The sequence below is a fragment of the Gobius niger genome (assembly GCF_951799975.1).
Source record: "Gobius niger genome assembly, chromosome: 19".
NCBI lineage: Eukaryota > Metazoa > Chordata > Actinopteri > Gobiiformes > Gobiidae > Gobius > Gobius niger.
The window spans coordinates 11,745,139-11,757,890 of NC_136870.1; the positions used below are offsets into that span (position 1 = coordinate 11,745,139).

General features: G+C 42.2%; 1 protein-coding gene across 1 annotated transcript; it reads left to right on the plus strand.

The window, feature by feature from the left end:
- The first annotated feature begins 1,739 nt into the window (after nucleotides 1-1,739).
- Nucleotides 1,740-12,582, plus strand: mss51 (MSS51 mitochondrial translational activator). Its single transcript, XM_079576838.1, has 13 exons — nucleotides 1,740-1,821; nucleotides 2,798-2,960; nucleotides 3,033-3,185; nucleotides 4,986-5,110; nucleotides 5,692-6,255; nucleotides 8,205-8,298; nucleotides 9,179-9,385; nucleotides 10,006-10,161; nucleotides 10,621-10,770; nucleotides 10,848-10,972; nucleotides 11,534-12,097; nucleotides 12,202-12,295; nucleotides 12,375-12,582. Exons 2-13 carry the CDS (start codon nucleotides 2,803-2,805, stop codon nucleotides 12,574-12,576), a joined length of 2,592 nt encoding a protein of 863 aa, XP_079432964.1. The 5' UTR covers nucleotides 1,740-1,821; nucleotides 2,798-2,802; the 3' UTR covers nucleotides 12,577-12,582.
- Nucleotides 12,583-12,752: the final 170 nt, after the last annotated feature.

Genomic DNA, 12,752 nt, shown 5'->3' on the forward strand with positions numbered 1-12,752 from the left:
TTTAAAGTGAAATCAAAGCGCAGACCCGGTGTTCACACATGATTCACAATGTCCCAGAGGAACTCAAGTGAAAATGCAGTTTGCACAAAAGGAGAAAAGAAAAAAAAAATAATTCAAGTAAAGCATTTGCCTTAAGCTTCTGTAATTGAGAGATAACACGATTTGAAATGAATTACGAACAAAGCATTTCACACTTTTCTGTAGTTTATTTAGTCGACATACAGTAGCAGATGTCCATATATTGTAAGCACGTGTAACAAAGTCATAAGACGTTCTTCTCCATGGCCCGCTCTGTCTTAAACCACACCCATTCGCCTCCCTCAGTCATCACCACAGCTGTCCACAGTTTACCAGCGGAGGACCAGGCACCAGAAAACGGTACGAAAAAAAACTGCACTTTCGAAGTTTGTGTCTTACTTTTTTGAAAACGGGGGTCGATCAAGTTGAGCGTTCGCGTCATGTTGTCAATGATGATGGTTCATATTTGAGTGTAAATGGTTTGTCAGCTGATTTTAAGGTCCGCTTGTCGCTGCGCTACGAGTGCAGTATGTTTTTTTTTCTCGCACAACCACTTTTTTTTTTAAATATATTTTGTAAAAAAAGTGAAACCAGAGCATAATGGCAACTTAAAACTTGAAGCTATGTGTAAAAATGTTTTCCAAAGAGAACTTAAATGCAGATTTCCCTGTATGTATGTGTGGTTGTACCTGACTAATTTATTTGTAAATGATTTGTAGCTCTGTTAATGAATGATTTTAAATGCCTAATTCATACTTAACTTTTTGGATTGGAAACCTGCACTGAAAACTGCAACAACACTTATACAGGATTATATTTCTCATTCTCATCTTCCGAACGTACGTGCTCCCACATACAGGCTCGGTCACGCTCATGTCCTGTGGTTTGTAAATCAAACAAACTGAATTAAAACATAACTCACAAAACAAATGGACTCTTAATAAAAAATATGAACAAGTGGAACTCCAATGAATGTGATTTAGTTTACTGATGATTTTGTCTGGGGATAAAAAGGCTTCATGTGTACAAATGTATGTTTAATTTCAATCTCAGGTTCCAATGGACCAAATAAATTTTTTTATTAAAATGACCATTTGTTGTGATTGTTGTGACTGCCGTAATGATGACTGATAGGGAGGAGATTTGTCATAATGCTGTGTTTGTGATACAGTTAAAGACTCTTTGGACAACTCTGTTTGAGCTCAGACACGAAGCGCTGTCAGATTTAAGGACTCAAGTCGTGACTCAACTTGGACTGAACTGATGACTAAGACCTCAAGAAAATGACTCACATTGGCGTCCGTTTGTGTTATTTGGAGAAAGCAGAGACTGCACCGGCCTATGGAGAGGAAGCAAATATTTGTGTGGCCTATTCACTTTGGAAACTAATGCCAGTCACTCAGACCCCATGAGTGGCCGCATATAGGGCCTATGGTAAAAGTAAACGCCCTCTCATGCCCATGTGGAGCCCATATGAGGCCAACTCTGGCTGCTGCTTAACTCCCTGCTGTTTTCTGACCTTTCATGCAAAATACAGCGCGAGTTAGACAGACGCCACTTGAACTCCACCCACCGTTTCCCATGACCCCATCCAGAGCGTCTTTTCTAAAAATGTCCTCAGCTCTGGTTCCTCTCGTCACCATATCTCGTCCAAGCGCTCCCCAGCCCACCCATGCGGCACCCTACACCCGGGTCCCACAAGCCCTGGTGTTTTGGGCGTTAACTGCAGCATAAGGTGATGTCAATCTTGCGTGCGCGCGCGCAAGGGACACGCATCTCCAAAGGGTGAGTCTGGAGCCAAAGGTAAGTTTTCATTTAAGCGCCAAATTACTCATTTCTGCAGCGGGGAGTTACTTTTTCAAATGTCTTATCGTGTTTTGTTCGTTTGTTTGTTTGTTTGTTTCACTCGAGGCTCCTGCGTTTCAAAATTATGAAGAAACAACATCAACACATTCTTTAAGAAATGTAGCATTTAAAAAGATGAACAAATGAATGAAATAAAAGATCGCGCTACAGTGCACGCTTCTGCACAGGGTTTCTGCTGTCATGCTTTGGCCCTTGAAGACATTTTTTTCACTAAACCATTTTTTTTTTTTTTTCACTTTTTGAATTCAACAGTAGATCAAACCTCTTTGTGAATTGACCTCATTAGGATTTTAAAATGACAAATATTACAATTATAGCTGTCGTTAAAACAATGCAGTACATACAGTCTAGTTCTGGATGGACAGTCCCCTTGGAAAATATTGGTAATGTGTTTTTATTGTCATTAACCAAGGCCTACATGGCAGTACTGCAGTTTTGTGTGTGGGATTGCATTGTTGTTGTTCTGTGTGGCGTTTCTATTATTACTAGATATTTCATATGTGAGCTGTATTGCCAGACCCTATCCCCCATAAAAACCTCCAGTCGCTGCTCTTTAAACCAGTGTGTCCTGGCGGCCTGCCGAGGCTTTATCAAGAATAACTTTTTAAACCTAGAGGCGTGATGCAAAAATCTACTGGCACTGCCCTGAGTTCGCAGATCCAAATATTTCGGCTGATACTGAAGCTAAACCTGCTTCTTCTCTCTGTGTCAGTGTCACATGCTCTCTGCAGATTGTCAGGCTCCTTAAAGCCACACTGTGGAATATTCCAGCTGCAATGTCCTAAAAATAACTCCACTGAAACTCTCATGACTGAAGTGGTTTTACAATAAGGCGTGTGTTTCTATTTGTTGGGTATAATGTTGCGCTGTATAGCTTCAACCAGTTTGTGACAGAGCCCTGTGTTTGTAATAGAGAACATGGCGTCCCAGACTCCAGCGCTCCCTGAGTCCTTCACTCCGGGGACAGACAGCGTGTTTTCTGACAGCTCCGGCTTCTTCTCCATGGACACCAACATTCCTGGTCTTTCCAAAGTCATCCTCAACAAACTCAACATGAAAGACTATGGAGAATACAGGTACCTATCCAGCTTCACTTACTCTAAATGCACTCAATTTTAATACTTGTATCTGTCTTTTGTGTCATCCAGGGCAGCGGTGGAGGGGAAGAGGCCCAGAGGAATCTCTTTTAAGGACTACAAGGAGATGTTCCAGAGGATGGAGGACACCTTCAAGTTCTGCACCGGCTGCAACACGCTCCCGGAGCATCTGAGCGAGGGCCAGAGTCTTAAACGCTGTGTCAAGTGAGTGCAATAGAACAAGTCGGCACGGAAGGGGAAAGGTTTAGAGGACAGCTGCTGCCAGTTTGATGACGCAATATTCAAATAGCAAGGAAGCCACAATCTATGGCATCATCAAAGATTTCTTCCATCTGACTGAGATTTGCTCATTATTTGCAAACAGTCAAAAAAACAAAGTGCGTGATGATTGAAATATGTGCCATAGGGACTTGTTTTAGTCATGATTTTCCTGATCTAGTTCCATTTTACATTTCTTTTGAAACATGTTGTTTACTTATTTACTTGAGGGAACGTACTGTATTCAAATGGATTTTGGTAACAATCACAATAACATTGTTAGTGCAGTATTCAATAATAATAATAATAATAATAATAATAATAATAATAATAATAATAATAATAATAATAATAATAATAATAACAAGTCTAAATTATCAAGTTTCACAAAGCGCGACACTGTTGTCACTCCATACTTGGTGGTGGTAAGCTACTGATGTAGCCACATCTGCCCTAGGGTAGACTGACGTAAGCGAGGCTACCAGTCTGTGCCATTGGCCCACCACCACTCACTCACTCACTGCATTCATTCCGGCTGTGCACAGAAAGGCCCTCTCCGGCCGGGGATCGGACCTTCTGTGAAGCACGAGCGCTAACCGCTGTACTAAATGTTTTAAATGTGTGAAATCTCAATTTCAGTTTGTTAAAGAATAACAGTAATTAAGCTGTTTACTCGATTAGTATAAACCACTCTCTTTGCCTTGCTTTGTCATTCTAAACCGAATGAGAGCAACTCTTCAAATCCTTAATCATGTCTACGCTGAGTTTGAGAGTGCTACTTAAAATGCTGCCGCATTAACACCATCACACATTAATCCTTATTGTATTTTGAAAACATTATACGGCTATCGCTCCCTCATCAGAGACCTATTGTTGTCCAATGACCTTTCTGTTTCACACTATGTAAGGTTACACCTCTAATGGTCTGCACAGTACTGTATGCAGGCTTTGCCGAGGTGAGAGTTTATTTTTAGCTTTTTTTTTGGAGGTCCCTGAAGGTTCCCCAGATTCCAAATTGTAAGGCTATACTTGCAATGCACGTCGAGGAATGTCCCAGATTTGGTGTGCTGCGATTTCGTTTTTGCTCTACCTCTTTTGCCTGTCAACCTGTCTTCAAATCCCACCTGCCATTGTAGCTACAGCACCAACAGTCTTTCTCCAACCCAACATGACTACTAATATCCCCAAAGTTTCCCAATGGACTCAGATTATTAAACTCTTAACACTTTCTTCCAAGGTCAGCGGTGCTTTCTTCACTTTTTCCTACGTGTGTTTTAGTGTGAGAATGCGCGCGGACAGGAGGCAGCAGCTGATATGTGGTGGGATGTAAATCACGGTGCCTCAGAGGCTTGGAGCAGCTGGTAGCAGCAGTCAGACCCATAATCCAACACTAGATTCAGTTTGACAACACATCGGCACCCCCCGCAACAAAGAGGTGTTTACGCACTGATCCGCCATGACGCTTTTATCACACGGCACGCTCTAAACGCGGACACAATTCATCCAACCTGTCATGGGCTCAATAGTTTAAAGGCCCTCCATCCAACAATAGGTGCAGGACTATTGGAGAGCTGACGTTAGTTATTATTGAATCTGTAGGAAGTTTACACCTAAGTTTACAAAGAGAATATGTTGTGCACTTAGAGGTGAGGTGGATCATGGATAACAGATGTCTGACAAATCAACCCCGTGGGCTTGATTGTGGTTCAATGATATCGATTTGTCCCTCTTGATTTTGCTTTCCAGATGCCTGAACGTGTATTACTGCACCAAAGAGTGTCAGAAAAATAACTGGCCCGTTCACAAGAAAGTCTGCAAGATCCTGCGCCTGGTGGCCATTGATCGACTGATGGAGTGGCTCACGTTCCGTGGTGAGTAATGAGATCATTTGGGATTGCTAAACTGGTGCAAAAAGCAGGTGCAGTTCAGATTTTGGCCCTTTAACGTTTATTGGACACAAAGTTATTTACAGAATGTATCAGATTTCAGCACTAATAATACATCGGATGCTATAAAATGGCATGTACTCATTTTAAGCAGGACTTGTAGTTTAGCACCTCAGGCATCAGACCCAAAGTGTTATAGGCAATGTGCCAATATTTTGTGTAAACTCCAAATTGAGTGTTTTCCTTTTTCTTTTTTTTTTATCTCCATTGGTTTAACATTATAGTAACTAAAAATTCAGAGCGATGTGATGAACCAGTCCTGCTTTCTGTTATAAATGTGTTTCTGTTCAGGAAACATGTCCTGTTAATGAGGCATATTGAAGAAGCTGTGCAGACAATGCCCTCAGAGGATTTTGCTGTTGCAAAGTTATGCATTGATACTCCAGTGATTTTGTAAACTTTAATTAAAAGTCTCTCTTCTCCTTAATGTGGGTTTGATTTTCGAACCTAGAGAGAACAAAAAATGATGCTGTGACAATAATTAGCCTGTTCATGTGTTCACACAGGAGACCTCCCTTTCACCACTGACGTATGGAATAAACCTGTGAGTGAGGTGAAATGCTGGGACGACTGGCTCTCCATGCAGGGCGACCTCAGCCCTCTCCTGGACGGCATCATGGCCAGTCCCAACATGGAGACTCTGTGGAAGAACGCCAGCCGACCCCGTCCCGAAGACACGGACCTTCGACAGTCCATTTGGCGCATCCAGAGTGAATTCCTATCGCGAGTTCTCACTGTGGGAATGGCAATCCAGCAGTTTGACTTGGATCCATACTCCAAACCCCTCACCATTCACATCGTAGGGGCGTCTCACCATGAGACTATGGGGGCCAAGCTGACAGACTTTGACGAGTTGAACCGCATGTTCCAGAAACACGATGGCATCGAGGTGGTGATGGTGGGGCCAGAGGTGGTGGATGGGCCCATAATGCGGCCCACCCTGAGAGCGTTCGGGCCCAGACAGAGAGTCTTCATGAGCGCACACAAGGGTCTGTACCATCAGTTCTGGGAGGACATCGTGGAGACTCAAGAGGGAGCCAGACCGGACCTGGTGGTTGGCTTTCATCCAGGTATCCGCTCTTTTAGATCACACATTTGTCCTCAAATTTGATATTTATCACACACCACATTCACTCAGGTCTTACCAAAGGACAAGGTAACATTATGCCCTGTAGACCCCGTTCTTCTAACTGGCAGGGGGCTCCAATGTCCAGACCTTGAACCTGGTAGCACTTGAAGGAACCCAGACATGGGGAGAATATGCAAACTCTCCTACCCAGCTCTAGAATGGAACCGGGGACCTTCCTGGTATGAGGCGAGGGTGATGTTTGGAGCCACAATTAGAGTTGACATGATCAGTTGGTTGTGTATCTCGTGCACCCTGGCTAAAAAGTCAAATATATTGAGACAGAGCCTACAATACAATACAATACAATACAATACAATGCAATGCAATGCAATACAATACAATACAATACAATACAATACAATACAATACAGACAGACAGAAAATGGAGGCCTGGTGAACAGCCAATACACCTGTTATCATGACAGTTGTCATGTCAGTAACATGTCCCCCCTGCCTATGGACCTTATAAAAGTATTGCTTCTCTCTTACCCCACTTAAGCCCCTCTGTGGACTCATGCTCTGACCCGAGAAGCTGCAAAGTGGTGCTTAAGTCCTGTCCAGACTGCACTTGTAACCTCAGCTCAGCTGTCACTTAGTTCTGTGTAGGAGGCGAGGAGCTATAGACTGTTTACTGATGTGGCAATATGGCACTGAAAGGTTTAACTGATAAATAAATGAAAAGTTTAACTGATAATTGTTATCTCCACAATTATATATAAATGTAATTTGTATTCCCTCTGGATTTATACTGAGCTTTACTTGCTTGGTATAAGCACCCACACTTAGTGATAGTAAGCCACTTATGTTACCACAGCTACATTGGGGATAAATGACAAAAATACAGATGCTCTTTTTCATTTATTTTTTAATTTGTTTGTTTGTTTATTTGGTCTGTACAGTGCATGTTAATAAACACATAAAACCTGCATACACACGCCGGATTGCAGCCATGGCCTGATTTCCATCTGTTGTCCCACACGCGCTCACTCTCTCCTTCATCCTGGCCAATCTGAGCCAAATGGCCAAACATATTACTCTGATCGAGTATAAGCACGTTATGTTTATACTCGAGGAGAGTAGGATAAGTGTCTTGCTCAATGACACAACAATATGCAATACCGTAGTACAGTGGTTAGCGCTCATGCTTCACAGCTAGAAGGTCTGGGTTCGATTCCCACCCGGACGGGGCCTCTCTGTGTGGAGTTTGCATGTTCTCCCCGTGTCTGCGTGGGTTTCCTCTGGGTACTCCGGCTTCCCTTACTACTAAAAACATGAACAACAGGCCAAGATGAATGAGAGTGTGTTTGAGAGTGCGCATGGGGGACGACGGATGGAAATTAGCCCAAGGCTACAATCTGGTCTGGCTTGTTCATTAACATGCACTGTCCCGACCAAATAAACCAATAAACTAAACTATGCTTCCACTCTTTCATTTCTGTCTTAAAGGGTCATTCAGCTGTGGATCATATGGTAATGTGGATAGTCAATACGCCCAAGGCAGTTTATATTTAGCTGCGCTGTGGCATTGGGGCAGCCCGTGCTAATGTGCAGAAATGTAAGAAAATATTTTCAGCTGTTCGATTGAGTTCGAACTATGAGCTTATGTTGTTTTTGAAGTGTGATTAACAGAATGAATGAATGCTCAAAATAAAATGTATGCCAGGGAATGATGAGGAGAAGACAGCTGAAGACTAATCTGAAAAGCACAAGTGATTGCCTTGTTTATTAAGTGTCATTGAGCAAACTCACTTAAAGTCATGTAAAGGATGAGTGTGGTGCATAGGCCACTGCCGGGCTTTACTGTACTATATTTACAATCACTTCATCATGAGTGACATAGGCCTCATTAACGCTGTGTTTCAATTGTTTCGTGTTTTCTTCGTACAACAGGTTTCCATGCCAACCAGGGTCTGATCGAAGGCTGGCTGCCGACACTGCTGCTCCTCAGGGACTACAACATCCCGACTTTATTCACCGTCTTCAAGTGAGTGTCTCAGGTTCAGTCCACTGTATTCATACACGCAGGCAGAGTTGGTTTCAGTTTTAGACGAGGTCGCAACATATCGCCACATTATCATATTCACATTATCAGGTGGTGCAATTGTCATATCGCAATATTACTGTGGTCTTCCATCTGACTGAGATGTGGTAAATTTATTGGAACATATTGTGTTGAAGCAGTTTAGTAAAATATTCAGAACAGTCTTATCATACAGTAATTAAGGAATCAATAAACACAATATTAGAAGATTTAATATTTTGAGAGCATCAGCAAGTGATGATCCAATGCATCAAAGCACTAAAATCCATTAAGGAAAACGCAAAGTAACAATTTAAGAATAAAATGTAGGTATTGGACTATTGTCTATTCATGTTGTTCCTAAATGATACTTATTATTCTGCCTGTATAGAGGGTATGCAGCATCCTGGCAACAGCATAGCAACAGAGCCAGTGATTCTCAAATTGTGTATGTGTCCCACTGGTCTTCTTCAGATGGTTCTGCAATATTAAACTTTGACAGGATGATGTCCAATTTGAGTCTATTTTTACACCCCCTTTTAAACCTGGTTTAGTCCTGATTGGATCTTGATCTTGACCTAATGGTCCTTGAAAGGTTAAATATTTTAGGTGGTGTTAGGCAACTTATACTGAAAGGTTTGAGAACCACTGAACTGGAGTGAAAAGATTACATTAGTGCTGCTTATGTTCAGCCGCAGTGATTGTGCTCCCTCTAGTGGCGGTAATCAGTATAACAAAGAAACGAGAACATGTCCTTTTTCTCATTGCAGTGTCTGACTTTCATTTAAAGTTCACAATAGTTGTTTGTTTACTTTCTGACTGTATTGTAACCGCCCCCCCGCAGTGAGAACGAGCTGAAGTACTCCCTGCAGATCCTCCTGGAGTTGGAGATGAACATTCTGGACAGTGGAGCGAACCCGTTCAGCTCGCAGAAGCCAGAGCAGGTCCAGTCCTCTCCCAACACTCTGCCGGTCTACTGCAGCTCCCACTTTGTCCGCTTCCAGGGACTGCAGCCCCGAGAGGAGTTTGAGAAGCCACCAACAGGAGCATCGTGAGCAAACTCAGACCGATGGAGGGACTTGAAGACTGGACAATTATATTCAGTAGTTCATAGAAGATGAGTGACGTGAGAGTTGATTCTCTTAGTTTCATGCAAATGTGATGGCCCCAGACCCAACTAAACATTATTTCCAAAAGTATTTATTTGCTGAATGTAGTTTTGTTTCTTTCATTCATTATTGTTATTTTATTTATTTTTTCATTTTTGTTAAATAAATACACATTTGCATTCCCTCAACATCAAGTGATTTTACAGGCTTTCAAGTCCACACTTAATGTGTCTAAATTGATTCTGGATAAAGAAGTATTTATTTTTTGACAATTAGACAATTGCAGTATTCGACAATGACGATTAAATCCTTGTTCTATGTCTGATTTACTGAATAAAGCAGACAATTGTGTGACAACAATGAGAATTCAGCATGAATGATTCTGCCCTCTAGTGGATCAAATCCGTAATAGTGCATCTTAAATATTTCTGTTGGCTTGCTGCTCTTTTACACCATTTCTTAGCCATACATTGAATCTGATATTATACTATTGTGTTGCTTTGCAGCTGTAAAATTGCACTCCGTTTGTAACCCAAGTGTCCTCAGGAAGTCTCTGGAGTAGTGAGAGTTTTCTAGAAGGAAAAGCACAGGTGTTATATATCTTTCACAAGCCCCCATGTGCTCTCATATCACAGAGGAGACAGCCACGGAAACTTGTTGGCCTACACTCAGGGTGTTCAAGAATCTGCTTTACCCTTCAAATGACGGACACACAGAAGTAAGTCATTGTTGTATAACAGGCTCATTGTAACTTCTAACTGGGAACTATGTGCAATGTGGTTAAAGGGGCATGAAACACTGGCACAAGCTCAAAATCGAGTGAGCTGTGGTGTTGTGCTTTCAGCCTGACTGTATCAGTTGCATTCATGAATCATGAACTCATGTGTTACTTGTGTATTTGTCAAATCCAAGTGGGGATGTACCCTATATATTTAATCTTTTACTACTCAATATTCAGCCCAAGAAGCTTTGCCCTGTCTTACAGCAGCTGTGCAGTGCTATTAATAGACAGAAAATACCTCGGGTGACAAAAAGCTGCCTCAACAGAGTCAGAAACCCCCCTGTTTAAAGCTAAAGCACTTTTTTATTTATGATTAATTGTGATAACATGCCTCCTCTTCAACTTATTCATGTAGTTCTTATTTTAAACATTAATTGGCCTATGATTTTGTTCCAGGACAATGCCGGAGACCAAGGCTAAACCCATGGCCTTCAAGACTCAGAAGGAGATGTTTGGAAAGATGGAGGAATCCTTCAAAGTCTGTGCACAGTGTGAGAAGAGGCCAGGTCAGCTGTCAAACCCCAAGGACATGAAGCGCTGCGGCAGGTACGACACAGAGTTCTTTAAATGTCTATTCCATCATCTCTAATGATAGCTGTTCATTTCATGTGTCGCTGTTTTAGATGTCTCAATGTGTACTACTGCTGTAAAGACTGTCAGAAACAGGACTGGTCCAAACATAAGAAGATCTGTCCTCAGCTGCGACTGGCCGCCATCGACAGAGTTGTAGAATGGCTTTTGTTCAAAGGTAAAATATGTTTCATTTGCAGTATGTCGTATAGGGATGGCTTTCCCATGATAACCGTGACTAAATATTCTGCAATATCATGGGAAACCATCAAGTTGTGTGTTATACATTAATTAACAAAAAAAATATCTAAAAGGGTGGTACATTTCTAATTAGTTATGCATTTTCATGCTGTAAAAAAGCGGAAAAATATGGGAACTAATTAACAATTTAATTAACAATACAATACAGCCACATAAATCAACCGATCAATTTATATTTGGAAATAGCCTATTGTTTCAAAGTGCCTGATTTCTTAAATCCAAATCTTGTAGTGTGTAAACTATACTGATAAAATCTGATTATTTATTTGCATTTGTAATGTGTCAAGAGCAACTTTTGTTTCATTTTACTCTATAAATGTTGTAGAATATGAGTGGGTGAAGTATTGATATCGCGGCATTTTAATACCATGTATTCCTTTAAACTGCTTTGTTGTCCCAGTGCTAATGTCGTGTTGGTAATAACTAGTCAAGACATCTCACCTTTTCTACATAGACTCATTCTGTTTATCCCCGTTAGGAGACCTCCCGTTCTCCACAGAAAAGTGGTCGAAGCCGCAGTCGGAGGTGAAGTGCTGGGAGGACTGGCTGGAGATGCAGGGGGACCTCAGTGCACGTCTTGAACCCATTCTGAGCGGAGCACACATGAAGGACCTGTGGACAGATGCTGAAAGGCCCCGTCCTGATGATGAAGACCTAAAGCAGTCACTGTGGAGAGTCACCAGTGAGTTCCTGTCTCGACCACTGACAATCGCCTGGGGAATACGGCTGTTTGGGTTGAACCCATATAAAAAGCCTCTCACCATTCACCTTGTGGGAGCGGGACAGTCCGAGTCACTGGGAGCCAAGCTGACCGACTATGATGAGCTGAGCAGCATGTTCCCAGGACACCAGGGCATCGAGGTGGTCCTGGTGGGACCAGAGGTTGTGAATGGGCCTGTAGTTCGGCCTCCTCTCAGAGCGTTTGGGCCAAAGCACAGAGTCTTCATCAGTGCATATAAAGGCATGTACCATGAGTTCTGGGAGAATGTTGTGGAGAAGGAAGAAGCAGCTAAGCCGGACTTGGTGGTCGGGTTTAATCCTGGTAAGTAATCTCGAGTATGACGAGTATGTTTTAATTTAAATTAAAAGCAAATTCATTATTATTGACTCTTCACTTTATTGACTTTTCTTTTTTTCTTTGATGAGGCTTTGATGCCAGTCAAGGTCTGGACGAAGGTTGGCTCCCAACACTTCTTCTACTGAGAGACTATGAGATTCCTTCAGTATTCACCACTCTCACGTAAGCGAAAGAGTAATGCCCACTTTTGTTTTTTGCAGTGCAGTACATTGTGTAGGAACTGTGACTTGTATGTCCACAGTGAGACAGAGATGACCTACTCACTGCAGATCTTGCAGGAGCTGGAGATGGATTTAAAAGGCAGTGGCGCAAACCCGTTCACATCCCTCAAACCGGAAGTGGTGGGCTCTTCACCGAATGGGCCTCCAGTCTTCTGCAACTCGCACTACTTCTGCTTCCAGGGCCTGCTGGAGACTGTGGAGTTTGAGGAGCCAGATGAATGAGGCATGGGCGGTTTAGTCATTTCTTCATTTTTATTATAAATGTATTAGGATTATATTGTTTTAATGCCGTTTCATTTATCACCTGTGACATTGTATTATCAGAATTTTTTGGCTTCCCCTTGAATGCAATTTGCATTCCTTATCAAATTCAAATGCAGTGAACCGTCTTTAACGTC